At 43.0% G+C, this 23,861-nt stretch overlaps 1 protein-coding gene across 6 annotated transcripts in view; it reads right to left on the bottom strand.

Moving 5' to 3' along the window:
- Positions 1–23,600, bottom strand: part of TXNRD1 (thioredoxin reductase 1) — a 35,302-nt gene extending 11,702 nt beyond the window's left edge. The window contains exons 1-12 of one of the 6 annotated variants that reach the window (XM_061638893.1): positions 23,403–23,600; positions 22,812–22,985; positions 20,578–20,790; positions 18,654–18,773; positions 15,157–15,229; positions 12,595–12,714; positions 11,756–11,901; positions 9,175–9,290; positions 7,716–7,941; positions 4,910–5,005; positions 4,051–4,127; positions 1,137–1,293 (exon numbers count right to left, since the gene is read on the bottom strand). In XM_061638893.1, the coding sequence (XP_061494877.1) occupies positions 1,137–1,293; positions 4,051–4,127; positions 4,910–5,005; positions 7,716–7,941; positions 9,175–9,290; positions 11,756–11,901; positions 12,595–12,714; positions 15,157–15,229; positions 18,654–18,773; positions 20,578–20,790; positions 22,812–22,985; positions 23,403–23,471 (1,587 nt within the window). In that variant the 5' untranslated portion in view covers positions 23,472–23,600. The remainder of the gene's footprint in view (positions 1–1,136; positions 1,294–4,050; positions 4,128–4,909; positions 5,006–7,715; positions 7,942–9,174; positions 9,291–11,755; positions 11,902–12,594; positions 12,715–15,156; positions 15,230–18,653; positions 18,774–20,577; positions 20,791–22,811; positions 22,986–23,402) is intronic. The other 5 variants (XM_061638895.1, XM_061638896.1, XM_061638897.1 and 2 more) reach the window with 5 other exon arrangements.
- Positions 23,601–23,861: the final 261 nt, after the last annotated feature.

Raw genomic sequence — 23,861 nt, 5'->3', positions numbered from 1 at the left:
TGCAGGAGTGTTGCTAGGTACTTAAAAGGCTCAGAACACAGGCCCATGACACAAACTTAAGATTTTCCTATGTTAATTTAAGAGGTATATATGCATATTTAGGTGCCTGAGCAAATTAAGTCGATGGATGGATGGCTCCTCACTGGTACTGTGCTTTGCAGCATCCACTATAAGCAATTTTTAAAAACAAATTAAAATGGGGGGGGGTCCAGGGCAAGCAACCTAGTTTTTGGGCTCCTGCTATCATGCCCAGTCAAGTCTGGCACACAAAAGGGAGAAGGATCAGGAAGGAATTTGGAGCTTCCCTGTGAACTGCTCACCCCACCTTATAAAAGCTCAAGTCAGTACTATGAGACTCACTCACAAAGTGCATAGTATTGTCGTGGAATTTACGACTGGGTTCTTTTTGAAGGAGACTTAAGAATGAAGCCAAAGCCTGTTTTAAGGTTGTTTATTTAGCTAAGCGCTTAGCCAGAGTAGAGTACAGGACTCAACTCTCTTCCTCAAAATGGTGGTTAGTTACAGACAGTTATATACCTTTACCTTCATCATAATCATGGCAACAGTTACATTCCATTATTCTATGTTACAATGCTACAATGATGCTCTGCCCCCTGTACCATCCATCCTCCCTCCATTCCTGCGATATCAGTGTCCTTGGCACATCTTCACTCTCTTATAACAGCACTATTCCCTATTGTCTACGTGACCCCCTGTCTAAGGAAAATGGCAGTCAGGCTTGTTCATATTGATCAAAATCCTCCTCACTATTTAAAAGTCAGGGCAGCCATAGCTATTTGGCGACAACTAGGGCTGTAAGATTTAAGTAACAATTGCTAGATAAATTAATTAAAAAGCTTTTCACTAATTAAAAAGGTTCCCTTGATTAATTGGGTAACAAGGTATTTTTTCAAGTATTATATTTATAAAATTGTGCAAAAGGCAAGCAGTCTTAAGAGAGGCAGCCCTTCTTCTCACACAGAGAAACACCTGCTGTAACACACAAATACTTCATCCAGGAAAAAAAAAGACAGCATGCCTTTTGCTTCCAAACTACTTTTAGTCCTGTACAGATTGATCACTCAAAGATGTCTTTAAATCAGGTGACAGTCCTAGTGATAAACCTGCTCACTCACCTTTGTCTTTGCTTCACCATAAAGCCTCCGTACCAACAGCCTTCCTGCCTGAATTGCCACCGGTGTCAGTTCCAGTTTGCCTTCCAGCACATCTCCAATGGCATAGATATAAGGCACATTAGTTTGCTCCTCATCATTGACAGGGATTTTTCCTGTTCTACAAGTTGGTTTGATAAGAGAAAAAAATGAGCAATTTGTAGGTTGTGGATTAAAAAAAATCAGCACCTTGTAAAATTTATTTTACTTATTTTAAATTTCTATCTCACCCTTCCTCCCAAAGGAGCACATTCAGGCTGTTCTACTGCCAGGGGCTGCTGCATGCGTAAGATTGTGCTGGGACCAACTGAGGGACAAGCTTTTCCACCTGCCTCGTCCCCTCAGCCTTGCTCTTTCTGACATCGTTCTGGGGACTGCCCTTTACCAGGAAGATGAATGTATTTGGCTTTCAGTTGTGACTGCTTTTTGAAGATCTTGAGTTGTTTTGCATTAATTTTTTGTAAATTGTACTGTTCTTTTCTTACTTGTATTTTGTATTTGTATTTTTTGTGAGCCGCCTTGGGGCCTTTTTGGCCAAAGGGCGGCACAGAAATAAACCATAACATAACAGGGGAAGAGTCCATTCTGTGTTATTCTTGGGCATGCCAGGATCTGTGAGATGAACAACAAAATCTGCAGCGCCTCATCCCATTATCACCAGAACAACATTTATGTGTATTTGTAGGATACCTCAAAGAGGTGCAAAGGGGCACTGTGATGTTCCTCTATTAGTGTATATATGGTAAGTGCTGTTTGTATAGGAGATACAGGGTAAGTGGAATGAAAGAGGAGGGGGGAGTGAATGGGCAGTAGAATGCTGGATGATTGGCTGAATGTTTAAAATGGCTGACAGTATAAATGGGTGGATGTGAGGTGGAGTGTGGACGGTGGGTTTTTGAGAGGAGATTGTGTGGAGAGTTGGTGGATGTGAGGAGAGGGTGGAGTTCGGATTAATACTAAGACCAGTACCTCAGGAATAGATGAAACCATATGCTTAAGTGCCTTTATAAAGAAATCTTGTTATCTTTGTTATTTAATAAATATATTTGGTTTACCAAAGGCCTGATCCCTGGCTGGGGTTTCACAGACCAGAAGGGAGGGTAAGGTAAATACCAAGGCTGAAGAGTGACAAATGGTGGCAGCGGGGAAGGGAAGAATAACACCACAAGTATTCAGAGCAAACCAGAATTATCTGCATTGATACAAAGGGAGTGGGACAGCTTAAGCACTCAGTCACAGAGGTAACCTGATAGAGAGACTCAGGCAGAGTCTCTGGGAATACGGGTTATAGGACGTGACTGGTGGTGCTGCCTAGCAGGGGGATCTGGTGAGGTCTATGCTAGAGCGGGGAGAGAAACCATAAAAAAGGACAGTCCGGACTGGTGGAGTCCCTGGTGGTGCCTAGTGACAGGCAGTAACCACGAGCAGGTAGGAACCTGACAGGGAGAGCCAGGGAAGGGCGTCACAGGCACTTGTACAAAAGCCCATTTCCTGTCCCAAGGTGGGCACTTCTGTTCATTGAGCAGGTTGGTTAATGATTAAAACAAGACACAGACTGTGAGCTGCCTCTTTGCACAGCACCATGTAAAACAACTGATCCCACAACTATAGCTTTTAAATACCTCTCACTGCCTACCAGTTTATGATAGTTATGGGGCTCCAACAGCCCCTCACGCCTAGCCTTGCAGCCTCACAGCCTCACTCTCACTAATTGACTCATCAGTGTAGCAACTCAGATGGCCCTGGCTTGCTGTTGCCTTCTCCACCTGCTCTCTTTGAGCTGGAAGGAATTATAAGCACCTGGCCCTCTAGTCGCCCACGATGCTTCTACAGGAAGCCTTGTTCTCTCCCCTAATTCTTGCATTGCCTTTGCAAATCTTTTTACAGATAAACATCATCATCAGCCAACATCCATACAGTGAACTTCTGTTAAAGGCAGAGTTCCAACAGCCAGCTGAAAAGTTGACAGCTGTTCCTATGATATACCATCCAAGAAAGAATGAAATCCAGATTCCCAAGTTGCAGAATTGCCAGATGAAGTCCAAATTCTCCTCCCAATATCAGTGAATTAGAATAGACATTAGGGTGCAAAGATAGCGAGGGGCCCGGAGACCAAATCCTATGAGGAAGAGTTGAAGAAGTTGGCTACGTTTAGCCTGGAGAACAGCTGATGAAGAGGAGATATGATAGCAGCCTTCAATTATTTGAAGCGCTGCCACATAGATGGAGCAAAATTGGTTTCCATCACCCCAGAGGGTAGGACCTGAACCAGATGGTTTAAATTACAATGAAAATGATTTAGACAAAAAAAATTAGGAAGCGCTTCCTGATAGTGCCAGCTGTCCAACCGTGGAATTAATTGCCTCAGAAGGTGGTGGACTCTCCATCTTTGGAGATTTTTATGTGAAGACTGTAGGAGTATATTTCCTGCTTTAAGCAGGGGGGTTGACTAAATGACCTTTGGCATACATTCAAGCTCTATAGATTCTATGAAGGACTTTAGAAGGTAAAATGAGACACACCTAGGGTGAATAAACTGCACAGTACATTAGAGAGTTCACAGAGATAACCAATATGAACAGCATTTTTTTCTCATCTGGATCCTGGAACAGGCAAGAGTGAAATAATGCAGACATTTTGATTGTAAGAATGTTAATCGTTAGCATTTTAATTATTGCAAAGGTTTGCCCTCTTGGAGTACTCAGTAATGGGTAGCTGTATATTAAGGAGCTTTTCCTCATTGCAACAGAGCTGGGTTGGAAAGGAAATTTATCTCCTTCTGAAAAATTAAATGCTATTTCTACCCACTGATGTTGCAAAAACAAACAAACAAGCCACACAGGCCCCGTAATTAAATAGTCAAGATATTTAGGCTTACTTTTCATTGATCTTCACTCCAACTTTCTCCAAGCCAATTTTTCTTGTGCATGAATCCCTTCCTATGGCCAGCAGCACCTGTGGAACATCAGCGCTTGCATTAGTCATCTCTCTCCTGGGCAGTGGTGGCTGGTGCCTATTGGGACTGGTAGGGCAGAAGGCAAGGAGGCCAACAGTAGGCACAGCAAGAGCCAATAGCAGGAAACTAATTCTAGTTTTGCCCCCATCCTCCTTCCTGCTAAGTTCTAGGGAGGTAGGTGATAGCCAGTGCCACCCTCTGGGATGGTCAAAAGTAAGACAGCAGGGCAGGTGGGGGCAGAGTCCCACTTGCCCTTAGTGGACTAGACTCCACTGGTCCTGGGAGCTTAGGGAGATTTTTTTTTAAAAGACATTTGTTAATATGTTTATCATTGCATTAGGGTAACAACTGGAAGATCTATCAGGAACCAGGACCCTATGAGACTAATGTCACTGCGAAAAGTGGTCATGGAGGGCTGATTCACACAATGTCGACATACCAGCAGCTATAGCACTGCAATCCATGGAGAAATGGTGGTGTGAACCAGCTGTACCTAGAGACCACCAACAGCTCTTTCCACAGTTGCAGCCACAATTTTTGCATCAGCTGCAAGCATGTGAACAGTTAAACACATCTCCAGGTACAGCCCACATCATAGCTAGTCATGTTTTCCCCACAGAATCACAAGCATGCAGAGGGCCATAAAGCAGTTGCAGTTGCTCATGCAAAGGAGAAAGCTGAGAAACTGACTCAGCCCTCTTGTTACATATCTTAATGCACATAAATCACCTCTCAGAGCCGTTCAAAGTGAAACAGAGAGGACCAACACCAATTTACTTACTGTATTGTATTCCCCTTGAATTGTTTCAGCAGAGTTCTCTGTTGACTGAGATGTGACTCTTAGTAATCCAGGAGTTCCTTCTTTGATCTGTTCAATCTGCAGAATTTTGAACATTAAAACATATGACTGATGTGGCAGAAGCAGATAATTTTGTTCAAATCACGAACGCATCCCCTACAAGTGTATTTTTAATTCCGCATGTTGTTAAAATGAGAGGATTTAATGCAAGACCCTCAAATTCTTTGGAAAGAGCTACTTGTCTGGAATGGATCCTCCCTTTTTATTGAAGCTGTTTTCTCCAAATAGAAACCAGCAATTTAACATGGAAGAAACAGACTTTCAGGTGATTCACATAGAATCTAAGGGCCTGCATATGTGACCCTTGCAGCACACAACTGCTAAAAACCATACTAGATACGATGGCAGTCACATTCATTGTTTATGTGCCTGCCCTGGTCAAGTATAGAGCAGGAGGTGTGATAGGGACTAATGTTAATATCAAAAGGTATTAGGTGCTGAACCCTTCTCCATTTTACCTCCCTCCCACATCCAGGCTGGAATGTTTAAGTGCCTGGGATGACAGACAACAGTGATGTTAAAATCAGTGTTAAAATTATAAAATCCTCACTTAATATGCGACTGGGACAGACCCATGATTAAACAAATGTGCCTGCCCCATCGCATCTTGTTTGACCTTAAATATCATGGATCAACTAAAAAAGGGAGAAAAAATGCCACTGCCATGAAGATTCTGACAATTAGCCTTACATTTTCAACAAAATCTTCAATGCAATCTATAGACACTCCAAAGAAGATAATGGACTGGTGAAAAATATTTGCTCCGTCTCTGCTGCAGCAGCAGATTGAGGTCCTCAAAGGCAGCTTATAAGTGATGTGCAACCCCTTGCTCTTTATAAGTAAGTCATTTTTATGACAGCTCCATGACAACTCTTTTATAACATAGCTGCAGAGGAAATGAATATAATAAAAGTGCTGAAGCTACCTACATTGTTGATTTATACCACAGTACAGAGGATGAAGGGGGCCGAGCTCTCAAAACACTAAGAAAATAAAAAAGGAATTTAATAAATGGAAGCATAACTTTGAAAATACAATGTAGTTTGCTTCCTCTAATCAACTTCCTCAAAGTGCGAAGCCTTAGCCTAAAGGAGTTCCTTTGCTTTTAATAGCTTTGTACCAGGTAGAAGTTTGACAAACGCAATTTCTGCTGTCATTTTGTTCAGAACAAGTGTTCTTTTTGGTTGGTAGGTGGTGAGGCCCTTCCTACTATTGAGCCCATTTTACAGAATGTTGTCTGCCATACCTTCACTTACTCAGGTATCTTCTGTTTCCTGCCTCAAACACCACACACACAAAAATCATCTAACAATATGATAAAAAAACACAAAAAAAACACAGAAGGTGAACCACTGGCAAATCTAGCAAATTCAGAGTCAACTCACATGACTACTCTGGTGTGTGGAAAAGTAGTTCTGAGACTCCTGTGGTCTACACAGGATTGGAATTCTGTTCGTGTTACAGGGTCGATCCTACCATTAGGCAGAGTGAAGCATTCACCTGAGGTGGCAGATGCTGGTTGTTGCAGAGTAGTAGTGTGGAGTTGGAAGAGCTATGTGTACTAGTAGGCCTGCCCTACATCGCCCAGGCTAGCCTACTACCTTCAAGGGTAGCCTTTGCCAGAGTTGAACTAAGGTCATATCTGCTTCATACATTTAAAGCACTATTATACCACTTCATATAGTCATGGCTTCCCCCCAAAGAATCCTGGGAACTGTAGTTTGTTAAAGATACTGAGAGTTGCTAGGAGACCTCTATTCCCCTCACAGAGTTACAATTCCCAAAGTGGCTTAACAATCAATCTCTCTTCCCAGGGAGCTCTGTGAATTGTAGCTTTGTGATGGGACTAGAGGCCTCTTAGTAACTCTCAGCACCCTTAACAGTGGTTGGCCACTGCGAGAACAGGATGCTGGACTAGATGGGCCAATGGCATGATCCAGCATGGTTCTTCTTGCGTACTTATTTGTTTTTCTACCTCAGGGTAGAAAAATGTCTTGGGCTGGGCCCTGCCTCAATTGTTATCAGGATCATAGCAAGCAAGGAGGAGAGATTGACTCTTTCCTCCCCATTCATTATCCCCTTCCCACAAAAAAACAGCCTCCATGTGGCATCATCTGAAACTTTTAATTAAGCCTTGTATGGGAATGATATTTAGGGGATGGGGCTACAGTTAGGGAGGTAAGGAATTAGCCTTCCCTCCCTGCGTACTATAATCCTGAAAACAAATACCCCCACAGCTGTAATTAATTTTAAAAAAAGTGACACAGCTGCACACTAAACATTAAGCATGATGTACAGTTTGACACACACACACAGGTCGTTCAACTTGCACTGGCATTTTCACAAAAGTCTCCTCCCCAGTACTGGGCTAGATAGGTAAAAGGCAGCTTCCTGTGTTCTGAGACATATGTGGTTTTGTAAAGAAACAGGCACTTCTGTAGCCATAAAACAGACAACACAGATTTCTTAAAACATGTTTGTATCAAAGCTACTTTAAAAATTATGTTTATTGGATTTTTTTTGGCAGTTTATTTATTTCATTTGTTAGTTGTTTTTTACCTTAAAAAGCCTCAAAGTGACTTGCAAAATGGAATACCACAGATAAAAACAATTAAAACCAGAAAAATGTAAAACAATATATAATCAAACACCTAAAATGCTCATCCAATAACATAATAATGACAAGTCCAATCTACCCCACCAAAAAGATGAGCGCCGCAACTCTTACCTTACTAGGCACGTGTTTTCTAATGAACTTGACACCATGTTCTTCCATGTGCTCTCCTATTTTGTTTGCCATATCTTGATCAAAGCCTCTCAGGAGGATGGAGCGCACCATGACAGTCACGTCTAAACCAAGACCCGCAAGGAATCCTGCACACTCAAGGGCGACATAGGAAGCTCCGACCACCAATGTTTTTCCCGGGCAATAAGGCAGGGAGAAGAGATCATCACTGGAAAAATAATATGAATGAATACCTGAGACAAAAAATGCAAAGGAAATCCATACACCTGAGATACACCCAAATGCCACTGGTCAATTTTAAGGGGGCGTAATGAATTATTACTTTTTGTTTTATCATTATTTTTGTGTTTTATGAAATTTTGCACAGCATCTTGAAGGGACAATTGCACCCTAAAAGATGGTAGATAAATCAGGTAACAAACAAAGTGGAAGATAGCCAGCAATAGAGGCTGGTGCCAACTGGTAGGGGAGATGGTGGAGGCCAACAGTAGGTGGAGCCAGAGGCAATGACAGATGGAGCCTCCCTGCTGAATTCTACAAGGGCAAAACTGAGATTAGCGAGGAGGAAGCAGATAGCCAGGGACACCCTCTGAACTAGTTGTAAGGCAGCAGGCAGGTGGGCTTGGAGCAAACAAGACTGAGGTTGATGCGTCAGTGTGCCCCAGGTGCCCAAATGCACTAGCCTCCATTGGAAGTCAGAGCACAGAAGAAAAAAATAGTGTATGTATCAAGGAGAATGTAAGCCACATGAAGTGTGTATCTAAAGCAACCAATCACATATCAAGCAGTGTGTTAGCTGGTCATGAATTGAATGCTGTTTACATGGTAACCATCGCCAGGCAAAGGAAGAGTACCAAAGAGATATAGAGGTGCAGATGGCTCCCTTTCTCCACATCCTGATCTGCAAATGGAAGATTTCACACCAGAAACCAGAAAGTATAGGGCTACATCTCACTCTAAGTTTTCTCTGTCTCTAGCCTTCAGAGTCACCTATGAAGCTTAAACCTCCTTTGAGCCTTTCATGTTTTCCATGTGTGATCATTGAAACACAGAGAAGAAAGTGGAGAAGAGGCATTTGCAATGCAAGTGAGCATTCTAATCAACGTAGATCTTATACATGCAAGAAAATAACAAGCAAAGCAAGCAAAGCTTAAAGCTCTGTAAGTGAAAGCTCTTAAGTCTTGCCAAGGTTCGTTAGTGCCTGCAGCCTGAGAGAGAAAGCTTGAAATGCAGTCTGCTGAGGAAAAGAGATACAGATTTTAAGTGAGGAGCTGTTTCAGCAAAATAAATGCTTTTAAGCAAGCAAGACACATGTGAAAACAAACTATGCCGCTTCAAAACACTGTGCTTGAACCAGTCCAGAGTCATTTCACTTATAATACCTGAAGTGACAGCAGGCACTCCCCACAGCACAAAGACACATTTTAGCATTTTATTTTACCTGGTGATGCAATACTCTTTGTCTCCTGGGATGCCCAGATAACGGGGCCTCTCTCCAGTGGCAATCAGAAATTTTTCTGCAGTGTAGAATTTCTCTACGCCTTTGTTATTGGTTGCCTGTAAATAACAATACCAGTATTGTTATATTCTAAGCCTGGGGCAAGAAACATACATCCCAGATAATGCTATGAACTCTCATCCCATTAGGCCAGGTGTAGATGGGGCACCTGCAGCCCTCTAGATGTTGTTGGACTGTCATCTCCCGTCAGCCCCGGCCAGCATGGCCAATGCTCAGGGATGATGGAACATCTAATCCAACAATGTCTGGAATGAAGCAGGTTCCCCATCCCTGAATTAGGCATTTGGTTACGCAATGTACTCCTAAGTGAATCTGGCTGCCATCATTAAACCCTAACGTGTATGTGAAATGGCCCTTGTGTACAAGGAACCTCAGCAGTAACATTTTCTTACAGAAGATCAAGGCAAGGCTTAAGCCCTTTGGTAATGGGGTTGGGGGGAACGTTAAAATAGCCCTCTGCACCAGACCCTGGAGCTCTTTTGCTTCTTCCCTGTGGATTGTTGAGCCTCCTTCATATACATGTTCCCACAGGTGCCCAATTAGCCACAGCCTCATGGAATCCTTTCTCCTTTGCATCTCTCAGTAAGGCCTGGCCCCTGGACCTTGCCAGGATGGTGCAACTTAACTAATTCCAGAAGGACAGCAACCTTAGGCTGTTGTGGGGAGGGAGCAGCAAGGAGTCATCTTAAAAACTAGCATTTATTGTTGCATAAAACTATTCATAGATGAGGGTCCACCTTGGTAGGTGCATGAAGCATTAACCCCAATTGGCAGAGTTTTATTATACACACCACATGACATGGTCTTTTGGTCCTGTTCTACAGAGACCAAAGAGACACAAGAAATGAACAGAGACCCATTTACAACAGCAGTGACTATGGTGATTATTATTATTATTATTATTACCCCACCCTATTTTCCAAAATGGAACTCAAGGCAGCTTCCAGATAAAAAATACATATACATATAAATACATATATAATTAAGAACATAAGATATTAGATGTTTTGCATGCTAATTTCATGCCTATAATGGAAAAAGATTCCAAGTCCCAATTAAAACCAAACATAATAAAATATTCTGATCAATTTGAATCCAGTGATCTCATGCTGAACTTTGGAGTCTTTGTTAAGGTGTGACTTTGAAGTTAACAGAGTACCGCAGTAGACTGAAACCTTCTCCAAAAGATTTCCAAACATCAGCTGTTATGTCAGTTTCTTGTCCATTAATTCTCTTGCACAGAAACTGACCTATGTAGACAAATGAAGGGCATGCAGATAATTGCATATATTATATTGGAGGATATGCAAGTGAATGAGCCCCTCATGGTATGACTGATCTTATTAGGGCCTCTCTAATAGTAATGCCCGAGTGGAGATGGAGACAGTGTTGGCATCTCGGTTTATTGTAGGGCCTGGTTCCTGGGTTTGCATCTCGGTTATGTCACTGGCTTTTGCCGAGAAGCTGTTTAACGATGAGGGAGCTGTTGGTAAGCAAGGACAGGCCCACCCACAGTCTGTTTTTGACTTGCATGCATTTGAGGTCTGCACAGAAAAAATGTCACAGGCCTACAGCTATTCTGGGATTTCATAGCCTTTCAGTTCCCGTTTATAATATTTTTTCTTGTAGACATGTTCTGTGCTGTATGAATCTGACAGCTGAGGATAACGCTTCATGCATCCAACAAAGTTGGCTCTAGTCCATGAAAGCTTACACAACAATAAATCTGCTAGTCTTTAAAGTGCCAAAAGACTCTCTATTGATTTTGCTACTTAATCTGCTTATGCCTCAGATCTGGCCTTGGGACTGCTGAACCCAAGAGTCAGCCTTGGGCAGGGGTGGGGAACCTCTGGCCCTGGAGACTGAATGTGGCCCTCCAGACTTCTCTATCTGGCCCTTGGGACCTTCTCCAAGGCACAACCCTCTCCCCAACCACACTCCCCTCTTCCCCAGGCCACACACCCCACTGGCTTTGCTTCAATCCCTCTTTAAGGGTTTTTGCCAACCAGGCAAAAACCCTCAAAGAGGGATTGAATCAAGGCCAGTGAACTCTGTCCTTGAACTCTGCCTGGACAGAGGATAAAGAGTGATCTGGGAATGTGTGTAGAAATTATCCTACCATTCAAAGCTGAAATTTACTTTCGTTGCACTGCCCATTTTTGCCTCTGGCCTCACCCACCACTGGCCCTCGGAAGGTTGCCCAGTAGGGAATGCGGCCCTCTCGCTGAAAAAAAGGCATGGGGCATTCCTTGCCTCTGCTGCACTACCTTGACTTCCATCCTCTGCTGCTCCGAAACAGCAGAAACACAAGCAACCAAACTGGCATGAAACAAAAATGTTTTCTTCTACATCAGGAACTACCAGTTCTGGGAAAGCTGCCAATTCTGGCTGGATCTTCTCATTCAAAGCACACCTGCCACGCTTCTCTGGTAAAAGAAGAGTTCAAGAGCTGCGACACGAACCGAAATGTATGACAAACCACTCGGGAGGAGAATTCCATTACCTTAATTTTGTGCGGCCCGACAAATTCTCCATAAGCACTCTCATACGTGACGCTGTTCTCTCGGAGAGACACCCTGTAGCCCCAATTTAGCGAGCCAATGTAATTCTGGATTGCTTCAGTCATAGTATCCCAGCTGTGATTTACTGCTTAGGGTTCAAAAAAATAAAAGGCACAGATGAAAGGTCAACTCCTCTGCTTCCCACAGCCTTTGTTTCCCATTTGCATGTTGCATAATAACAGACACGCATAACTCACGGTTTGCCTCTCCTATTTTAAAATTAATTTAATTCCCCAACGTTTGTGGAGTTTTGCTGACATGGCACAAGGACAATAATGTGGGCAAATGCGGTCCCGAGTATTTTGCAGGTGCTGTTGCACAATCTTCTGAAACCACCCAAGCCACTTTAAATTCCTTTATACATACAGAGTTCAAACTTGCTTCGGTATCATTACTGTATTGATCTCACTACTATGAATGGGTGTGCAGTAACAGTCTTCAAACAGCCCACGACCAATACTCCTAGAACAGCCTTCCTCAACCTGGTACAGTCCCTGTTTCAGACTCCTCCCTTCAGTCCCAGCCAGCATGGCCTATGATCAGGGATTATTGGAGTTGCAGTTTTAAAAAAGCATCTGCAGAGTACCAGGTTGGGAAAGGGTATCTTAGAATATACACTTTGGGCATTTCAGTATATGTTTCAAAAGTAGGCCTCCAGCCCTTTAAATCCTGTCCCCACCCCCCTCCCATGGCCTCTTTACTTCTTCCCTCCCAGTTTAACACTCCAAAGAGCAGCACAGTATACACAGCCAACAGATAAGGCAGATTTCTATGTCCATACCTTTTTCATCTAACTGCCACCCAAACTTGGGTGCATCCTTTATGGCTTGCCCAAGCAAAGCTGTCTGGTGCATCAGCTTTTTTGGAATGCATCCTACATTGACACAGGTTCCTCCAAGACCTGCAAGACAAAGATAAAAATTTCATACAGCGACAAGCCAGAATCACCCAATCATGCAGTCAAATCAAATTCACAATCGGTAGAAATATCGATCCTCTATCATTGCTAGTAATCAGACTGATTTTTGAAGGTGTTCAACAAGGGAGTTGGCTCAGTCTGTAAGCCCATTCAGTCCTTTGTAGATAAAGCCAGTCAGAGCCCTGGAACTAGACACATTCATTTCATTTTCCAGGCCCAATTCAAGGTACTCACATTAGTGTCTAAAGCCCTAAACAACTTAGACCCCAAATATCTGAAAGACCGCCTCCTTCCCTAAGACCCTCTCAGGTGATAAGATCAGCAGAAGGGGCCCTTGTAGTACTTCCACCACCCTCAGAACCTGGGGAGTGGTTGTGACCCAGGAGATGACATTCTCTGATGCAGCACCTAAGTTATGGAATTTCCTCCCTACAGAAGTGCATCTTGCACCTTCATGATACAGTTTTCAACAAATGCTGAAGATGCACCTCTTTACTCTGGCAACTGACACAGGAGAGGGAATTCCCGGATGGGAAAAGTTTGACAATTTACCCTAACAGTGAAACTGATCCATTAAGAAATAAACAAAAGAGGTAACAACCAGGTAACTTTATGGCAAACGGGGGAGATTACTGCTTCCTCCCTCAAAAAGTGGCTTTTTCAATGTTTTGAGATATAAAGTCATTTACACTGGATATATAATATTGGTTACTGATCACTTTGATATTTAACCCAAAACAAATTGATAGAAAGGATTGGATCAAGGTTAAATGTCTGAAATATTGTTTCTTGTTTGGTATACTTTGTTTAAGTAGAGCATGGTTTTTTTTTAATAATATGATGGTTGTTTTGTTTATGAATAACACTGTTAAGGCTTCACTATGGAAATAACAATAATTTGAAAAAAAGAGCCCTGCTGGAAGAAGCCTATAAACAAGGAATAAAGGCATTCAGTGGTGGCTGGCACCCTTTGGGACTGGTAGAGTGGGAGGCTGGGGTGCCAGAAGATAGATGGAGCCAGAGGCAATGACAGGTGGGGCCAACTAATTCTAGTTTTGTCCCCACCTTTTTCCCGGTTGAGTTCTACAGGGACTAAGGAGGAGGAAGCTGACAGTCAGTGCTACCTTCTGGGCCAGGGATGGGGAACCTTTGGACCTTCAAATGATGCTGAACTACAACTCTCATCGGTCCCAGAAAGCATGGCCAATGGCCATGGATGATGGGAGTTGTAGTTCAGCAACATCTGGAGGGAAGCCGGTTCTTCACACCTAATGGACAAGCCTCTACTGAAGGCATTAGTCATTTTCCTTTGGTGAAAGGCCAGTGTCAACGGTAAGCATGGTTGGGGACCTGCCAAGGGTCCCCAGCCAATCAGGGAGCCTGACAAGTCCCTTGGACCTACTCTTCCTCCCAACCATTGCAACCTGGAACACAGGAACATAGCAAGCTGTCTTATACTGAGTCAGCTCATCTAGCTCAGTATTGCCTACGCTGAACGGGAGTGGCTCTCTGGGGTTTCAGGCAGGTGTCTCTCTCTGCCCTACCTGGAGACACCAGGGATTGAACCTGGGTCCTTCTGCATGCAAAGCAGATGCTCTGCCACTGAGCTATGGCCTCATTGGTCCTTTGCCTCTCACTCTGGCAAGCATGTAACAGTGCTGGTGAGAAGGAGTGGCAGTAGCTGCCATGCCCTGCTTGCTCCTTGGCTCTGCCTGGCAACAGCAAGCAAACAGTAGCAATGATGAAGCAGAGGAGCAGCAACAGCTGGCAACACAGGTGTAGACTCAGAAAAAAGGAGGTGCAATGGAGGGTGCCTTGCCTAAGGGACCTCCAAAAGCCTGGACTGCTTTGTTCTTACCTTCCTCTCCCTACCCTCAACACTCAAGAGCTATATGGCCTCTGAACCTAGAGCTTCTGCTAAGCTACCACAACTTAATACCTTCTCAGAGATCCGTTGTCCATGAATTTGTCTAACTCCCTTTATGTGGGCCACCCATCCTGTGTGAATTATACACTGTACGAAGCAGTACTTTATTTTGTATGCCCTGAGTTTACAGGCAGCTAAGGTCAAGGGTGAAGAGAGAGGGAGGAAACAATGCAACATGTGCCACAATGCCTAGGCTTGGCAGAAAATCCCAAAACTAAGTGAATGGCTTTATTATTACTATTACTACATTTATATCCCACCTTTCCTCCAAAGAGTTCATGGCTGTGTACATGCTTTTCCTCCTCCCAATTTTATCCTCACAACAACCCTGTGAGGTAGGTCAGGCTGAGAGACAGTGATTGGCTCAAGGTCACCCAGTGAGCTTCATGTCTGAGTGGGGATTCGAACCCTTGGTCTCCCAGGTCCTAGTGAAGTACTGAAACCACAAAGCCACACTGGTATCCCAGAGTAGCAAAGGCTGAAAACCAATGACTTACCCCATCTTGTTCCCAAAGGAGTAGGGACAACAAAATCGAGAACCAAGACCTTCCTGCCAAGTTTGGCAGCTTCCTGGAGACCAAATAAAAAAAAGAAAACCAGAGTTGAAAATCTGCATTAGACATAATGATGGCCGAGTCATAAAGAACAGCTGCTTAATTATGAATTTTGGGGATCAATATCTAGTGTTCAAGTGAGGAAAAAGGGTGGAAAAGTGTGTGTGTGTATTGCATATAGATTTGTTGTGCAGCATGCAGTTTATGAAAGGATGCAGGAGCAAAAGTTCTCCAAGCAAGTGCTAAGCACTGCTCTACTTCCTAGAGACTGCAATCTTCAAGGCTTCAGAGTAAGCCCACCAAGATGAGCAATGCTTACCCCTGAGCAAATGAAGACGTGCAAGTCACATACAGGAACTGGGAACTGAGCTACTCTGTTACCTGCAGGTGCTCCTCCCAGAAAAGCCAAGGCTAAAACCAGCACCTGGCCCACTTCTGGTGCTCAGTGAATGTGACGTAGGAACATTTTTTTTGGGGGGGGGGAATCAGCAGCACATACTACTCACAACCACAAATATGATTATAGGGGCAACACAGGAAGCTGCAGCCACTAAGCCAAGGCTAGGCAGTGGCCCACTGTCATGCAATGAACAGAAGCAGCAGCAATTAAGTTCCAAAAGGCTGTGAGAGCAACTGCCTGGAGGAGGCTGGAACCAGGTCTTATTTTTCCAAAGCATAAAAGGATTCCCACCACCACCAGGGCTAGCACTTTGCACCCAGGTTAGCAAGACTTAAAACATTTCCTGGAAGATCAGATGTAAACATCTAATGATGACTATCCCTGGTCTTGGCCTAGACAATGCAACCCCCAATGCTGTTTAAGAATTAACCTTGCTGGAACAGATTACAGGACTAATGAGCCCACTAGTTTGTTTTCCTGGGGCAGAATGGGATGCCAGGGCTGAATTAAGTTTTACAGTGCCTGGTTGAGCAGCTGACCAAGTGTTTCAGAAAACTGGGCAGGCAAGTCAAAAATGGGAAGGACACCAGCACAGATATTCCAGTAAAATGCGCATAATTCACCATCACCACTGTCATGATAACCGATGTTATTCTATTATTTAATACTATTATTAGATATACATGTCTCCATTCCTCCCAGGAGGAGCCCAGGACAGCAAACAACAATAAAACACAAACATCTACAAAACATATTAAAAACAAACCATCTTACAAAACGTTTTAAATATCCATGTGGTCATATATTGATAAAAATCAACTGCAGGATTTTGTTTGTGAACATGGGACTAAACATCATGAGGGGCAATTTTTGCCCCAAGCGGGTTACTGGTTGGTGTGACAGTCAAACTTTTTGTTATTAGAAAACAATAACACAAAGTTAAACACATTTTCGCTTTGCCTGAAGTCTTTTAGCACGTGTTTGGGAGAGGCTTTTCTGGACAACTTCAATTCAATCCTCCCATCTTTAATTTTATCTTCTGATGAAAAGACAAGATTGGATTTTCATGGCAATTACTTCAGTCACGAGAAAAACAACACTTAGTTGAATGCCACGGAGGCAAAGGAGGAAGGGGGGGGGGGAAATGTAACAACATGAACTTAATTAAATGTTGAAGGATAATTTAGCTGCTTGAATTAGCACAACTCGGTCAAATGATGGGTTGTATTTCATTGTGTGAATGGCCCTCAAGACTTCTGCATCACATGCCATTTAAAATAATGATACTCAGAAACTACTTCTTAAAATTAGCCTTATTCCCAGACATCAAATAATGTGTTTGTCAAGTGAGGCTGGAATGTGAATTCGGCCTTCGCCCCCAGCCATGGTCCACAGATCCCAAGACAGATCATTATGTATGAATATGCTAAATATAATTGAGTTCACAGCCCCTGTTTTGTAGAACTGAGTATGGGCCAAACTACACATTAAATTATTCACACTTTTCTAAAAGCAGACTTCAACCGACCACTTTTTCTTTTGAAGTAAAGGCAGCTGCTGGATCTTGATGTGGAATATATTCCTGGCCTAGATTGGAGATCCACATCAGTTGCTTGATGAAGCCCCCTCCAGACTAAAATGTACACCTTGAAGGGGAAATAGCAGTCATGTAGGGGCAGGGTTTTTGGCAGACAACTGGTACTAGACTGAGATTCAAATTAAAAGCACCTTCCTGATCAGGTCTCCACTGCTTCAGTTTGAAGAAAAAGCAAAGTGGACAGGTTAAGCATTTTTTTTTTTTTTAAAGAAAGCATCAACAATGCAATGTGTTATTTGGCCCTAAACTGCTAACCATGGCCGGGCGTATCGAAGGGGCAGTCACCAGCAAATCTGACATTCACCATTTACTTGGTGTGGTTGATAGCTAAAAAAACAGGCTGGTGATAAATTACAGTGAAGTGTGAGTGCATTATTTAAATAGTCGGATATTGCTCCTTTTGCAGACAAACAAGGTCTCTTGCAGTTGATTGCAGTTGGGGGCACAAGTGTGTAGTGTACTAACGAGTGATGTCAGTTATCTAAAGCCGACAGTGCTTAATCATCAGCATTTCACATTCAAGGTTAAAATAGGAGAGAATTAAATCTTTAATAGTTTTGTCATAGGTTCTAGAGCTATTCCAAGATTCTCACCAAAAAGTATTATTTAGAAGGATTCACTCTGAACTCTAGTCAATTATGTCACCTTCTGTAGAATGGATGCCATAAAGAACTGAGAACGCTGAATCAAAACAGTAATCGAAAGGTTAAGAGGAACTCTCTCCAATACAATACAGGAATTCTCTCTAGTTCCATATTTCCAGATATTTAGGATACAATCTCTGCTCAGTTATCAGGAGGAATGGGGCAGTGGTTAGAGTGCCAGATTGGAATCTGGAAGAAAAGTGTTAAAATCCCTGCTTGGCCATGAAGCTCACTGGGTAACCTTGGGCCAGTCACTGTTTCTCTCTAATTTAGCTCACAGGGCTGATGTGAGGATAAAATCGGGAGGGGGAGGAGAACCATGTTTGTACACCACCTTGAGCTTCTTGAAGAAAAGATGGGATATAAATGTAATAAATAAAACCCATGAGAATTGGAATCCAGATGGAAAACCTGGTCTTCAGTTGGAGCAGAATTATTTCCAGAAAAAGAGAGTTCCAGGTCCGTTCCAGAAGGTGTACCTTATACGGCTCAGTGATGTTCGCAGGTCACACTAAAATTTGCCTTGTATATCCAGAAGTTTCTGGAGGAGCAAAGGGTTGATCTTGTTATCCATCATTTTGCCACACTAATTTTGGAGGATGCACAGAGAAAAGTATCTATACAAGGCCTCTCTCTGTGCATGGCCAGACAGGACTGCAAAATCTATTCCAGACTCTAGAATCCATTCCTACAGCTTGGACAGAGAGGATCCATTCCTAGATATCTTAAAACATATTGGAGCAGGACCATATCCTGGTTTGCTAGATTGCTTTCATGAATATGTGCTTGGTGATCATACCTTGGAAGCTGCAAGTCCACCTGAACCCCCTCCAATGACTATTAGGTCGTAGTCATAAGACGCTCTCTTTGCTTGTCCATTCACTTCAAGCAGCTTATGAAGTGTTCCTTTATGGTACGCCTAAAAAGAGAAAACAAAGAAACCGGTTGGTTAAGAGTGTCCAAATAGCTCATGACACTATGAATCAAAGGAGATAAAGAAACATTACTACTGCAAGGGGGGGAAATGCACCTGGAGGTTTTAGGAACACAGGAAGCTACCTTATACCAAATTAGACTATTGAGACATCTAGCTAAGTATTGCCTCCACCAGCCACCAGGCGCAGGCAGATGTCAGGCCTGTGGGATCTACTCTGTTTTTCACTAGCACACCAAGTTCCACCAAGCACAGCCAGGTGGGGTACAATGGTGGCTTGGGCAAGGGCCAGTTGCCTACTGCACCCCATGAGCCATTCACTAGGAAGATCTGTGCCTGGGTTATTACAGACCAGGGATGCTAATAGGGAAAGATGGGAACTCCAGGTGCTTGAAGAAAAATGTATTTCAGACTAAACACATTTCGGAATAATCCTTCTTCAGGTGCACATACTTCCATCAATTGCATGAACCAATATAGTAAATCCTACAACTGATTTGTGGTGCTTTTTCAAGGATGCTAATGCCCTAACTGAGAGGGGGTGGGGGAAGCCTTTTTCCTGTTGCTATTTTTAAATAATTAGGAGCTGGAAGCTGTTGCCAATCTATTGCAAACTACCCAGACATCTCCTAGTATATCCTTCTCCAACCTGGTGCTCTCCAGATATTGTTGCACTACTGCTCCCATCATCCCTGACATGCTGACTGAGACTGATGTAAGTTGCAGTCCAAAACATCTGGGAGGCTGTCTTAGTTGCACTTACATGTCTTAACTGCAGTTTTACAGACTGACTATTATTAGTTATGTGTTACTTATGTAACACAACCTCTTTGCTTAAAATATGACACCTGTTTATCCTGGCCAATAACGCTGCTATAGTTATTATTAAGAGGCCCACAAAAGTAACCATAACAAGCCCTCTAAGTTGCAAAAAAGTAGCACATTTTCAAATCTTGAAGTTATCCAGGGGTGGATCTTTAAACCTTGATGACTATCTCGACCCCCACTACTAACAATAAAATAATCCTCTTGCAATGGGCATAAAATATATAAGGGTTTAAATTATCAAAATGTTATTGCAGGCCTGGAGGAAATTTCTTGCCTGAGCGTGCCTGCCATTCTCTTGGTGAAATTTAATAGCTTGTTCCTGCTCTCTGCTTTCCATAGTGTGATATGTATTACATGCATTACTTGGAAGTGGGGGTGCTGATCAATGGATGATTCAACCCTGGGGCAAGGTGTTGATTTGATAATCTTCTCTCCCTTTAATCCTATGAACTGAATACTGTAGCGAGTGTCCAGTGTCACTTGCCTACCTTTTTCCTGGAAACTTGCTAGAAACTGAAAGCTTAACTAGGAAAAACTAAGATTACCACAAAGTAAAGGAATTTAGATTTTAAGATTTGATCAGAATGGTTGATTTTAGAGTTTAAGATTTGATCAGAACGGTTGTGATGAGAAGTGCAATCATAACTTTACGTAACGATGGTGTAGGAGGATTCTAAGCAAACCATGAACAAAGTGGGAAACAAGGTTAAACCCTTTCATAGCCTCTCTAGATTGCATTCGGTTACACAAATACATAAAGTCATGGGGGAAACAGATGCAACTGCAAGTCACATCAAGTTAAACCTTAACTCCATTTTTGAAATTCTTTCAGCAAAAATAATGGCAAGGAGCACATGTAACAGGTTACAAATCATTTTTTTTAGCAGCAATTTTGCTGCCCCACTGTTTCCATAACGCTATGCTCCTCATAAATATCCATGCCTCCAAATAATTAACAAACCTGATTTGCCTGTTTGCCAGCATAAGGATCACATTTGCACGCAACTCTCCCCCAGTCACAGGTGGATCCCTGCATTTTACAAAAGCTGTAGGCACAAGGCACGGAGAGAGGTGTAACTATTGCTCCTCCAGCACCATCTCTATGACACGGACATGAAAGCCCAATCTGCTTTCCTGGAAGGGATGAGGAGGATATGGGACGGTGCCACATTGCCTGTTGCAGAGAAGCAATAATTTTGTGAGACTGAGCCCCTGTGGTCAATAAAAGGCATAGTTCCATTTGGCTTTAAATAAAGATTTGCATAAGTACACCACAGAACAACCAATCAAAAGACTACCAGTTTGCATGTATGCGTTTCCTTTACTCAAGTTGCCATTTGTGCTCCAGAAATACAGATAAACATCAAATGATGTCACAGTGCAGCATAGAAGAATTTGGCTGGTAAACCACATCCATAGATTAGCTACCATTTAACCATTACAGTATCTGAATTCCACAAATGCATTTTGACAGCTGGGGTTGGCAGCCAGAACACATATACACATGCACACATACCAATAGTCAGAAAACACCAAGGTAAAGAGCAAGGTCCTTAATTATATAAAATATAAAATTAAAAACAATACAAATACAATAAAAGAAATGCAAATTTGAGAAGCACTAAACACTTAAAGAAAACAGCAGAGCAAACTGTGCAATAGAACAACTAGCGTTTAAAAAGTATATGAGAAGTTGAAAAGCCAGGGAGACTAAAAAGCAAGTTTGCCTGGTGTCTAAAAGGTAACAGATTAGGCACCAAGCATGCTTCTTTGGGGCAGGAGTACCATAACAGAGGTGCCACAGATGAAACAACCTATCTCTGGACACCACCTAGCTTATCTCTGATAGTGGGAGTACCTGGAGAAGGACCTCAGGAGAAGATTTTTAATAACCAGACAAGCTGATGTGAAAGTTAGGCATTCAGCTCTTCTAACTCCCACTCTTCGGGCATGCTGTCTATTCTTGTGTGCTTCAGATCACACTGATCTCCACAAGGCTACACAGTTGGCACACGACTAGCATGGACTGGAAAGTCTTCAGATACAATTTCCAGTGGAGCACCCAGAAAGGTCCCAAGAAAAACCCTTTCCCCAGATTACTTCCTGCACTGCTAGGTAAACACTGCCCTACCCAACTACGAACACCAGAAACAGGCAACTGATGAAGTTCCTCTGTGTAAGCTCTCATGTGCTTTGATGCCATCAGAGATCTTCATATTTTTCAAGTCAGAAAGGAAATATGTGGCAGGGTCTTTTCTGTTTCAGCTCCTATTATGAGAAACACATTGCTCAAACAGATTTTCCCTAGCCCAAACCTGCTTGTTTAGTTTTTAAGAGACAACACAAATTGTCTCTTTTCAAAAGGCCTTTGGGGAAGTTGCTGTGAAAAGGGCTGTTTATCTGTGTTATTTTGCATAATTCTTAAATATTTTATTTTAAAGCACTTTTATGGCATTTTTGTGCTTGCTTGCTCTTTTGTAATTTGTAAACCACTTGAAGCATTTGTTGCATCAAAACAATTAACATTAGCACCAATAATAGATAGGTATCAAGGACTACTTGAGTGAAAGGTGGACACAAATTCAAAATGACACTTCTTTCTGAATGCTTTTATCCTATGGTTTTTTAACTTAAGTCGAAATAACTTAGAAATGCCATGCAATTTTCGGTGCAAGAGCTAGACACACAGGGATGAACAGCCTGTGGCCCACCAGATATTGTGGGACTCCAATTACCATCAACCAAGCCAGCACGGCCAATGGTCAGGGATGATTGGAGCTGCAGTTGAGCAACATCTAGAAGGCCACAGTTGTCTATTCCCAAGAGTGTTGTACTTCAATATGAAAAATATAGCTTCAGATTTCTACTCTACTATGAAACTGACTGGGCATCACCATCTCCCAGCTTAACACACCCTGCGGAGTTATTGTGAAACTAAAATGGTGCTTCAAGTTCTTTGGAAAAAGGGTGGGAGGCAAGGACTTGTCCTTTTGTAAATGCATGCACATACACACATGACATCACCATCTAAGTGTCCTCAGTTTACTTTGACAATGGTTTGAGATTATCTACAGTTCTTTATGACAGGCTGGTTGGAATCTTTCCCCTTCAAACACCCCAAGCCACACAATCCTCTTTCCAACTTAACAAGGTAGGTTCCAGATCTAATTTTGCTGAAACTAAGGAGGTCTGTACCTGGTCATTGTCTGGATAGGGTAACCACCTGGGAACCCAAGTATACACACCACCTTGGCTCTCGCACTCAGGTCCTCCTTGTGGGCTTCCCATGGACATCTGGTTGGCCGCTATGAGAACAGGATGTCGGATTATACAGGTCACTGGCCTGATCCGGTAGGGTCTTCTTATGTCCTTATGTTTTCATAATAGAAGATAGGTAGGATGTAAAATGTAAGAAAAAAGGGGGGATCGAGACTTTAAGATCACAAGCCCCAGACACTTAAGAGACAACATCCTGGTCCCATCAGCACCATACATTTAAAGCATATGGCTTCCCACACTGTGGACTACCCTTCACAGAGCTACAATTCCCAGCACCTTTAACAAACTACAGTTCCCAGGATTCTTTGGGGGGGGAGGCATACGCTTTAAATTTAGGATGTGGACGCTACCCCAGTGCAATCCGGCTCAGAAGTAACTCCCGCTGAATTCAACGGACCCTTACTCCTTGGTAAGCGTGGATTAGATTCCATCCTCAAGGAAGCCTCGGTTTAGACCTTATGAAGACTCTCCCAAACAGCTGGCGAAGACTTGTAACCAGTTTCCTACCTTCACGGTTCCGTCGTAACCTCCTATTTGGTTCTGTTGGACGAACACGACCGGCACTGAGGGCTCCATGGTGAGTTCAACGAGCGCGACTTTCAGTTGCTGCCCATCTTCTGCAAAAGAAAAAATAAAACGAAAAGCACCTCCCGTGCGCGAGGTCTTCCTTTTATGACGCTTTGCACAGGGGAGCGAGCCGAGAGATTATTGGGGGAGGGGGGCGTGGCCTTCCGCCACACAGACGAACTTCCCTGTTTCTCGACAAGTTCCTTAAAGCTTTCCAGTGATTCAGATGCAGTGCAAGCATGACTTGCTGTTTTTGCCCCCCCCCTTCCACTCGTAATTATATGCCACAAATCGAACCCTTCAGAATTCAGTACTTTGGGGCAGTAGTAGTAGTTTAACAGCACACTGAGAATCTAAAAACTTAAGTAAGCCTTTGAAAGCACTCGTATCTCAGCTTAG

This window comes from Rhineura floridana, chromosome 8, assembly GCF_030035675.1.
Source record: "Rhineura floridana isolate rRhiFlo1 chromosome 8, rRhiFlo1.hap2, whole genome shotgun sequence".
NCBI classification, from domain to species: domain Eukaryota; kingdom Metazoa; phylum Chordata; class Lepidosauria; order Squamata; family Rhineuridae; genus Rhineura; species Rhineura floridana.
Note: the sequence above shows the minus strand (reverse complement) of the source record. Positions and strands in the feature narration are given on the sequence as shown.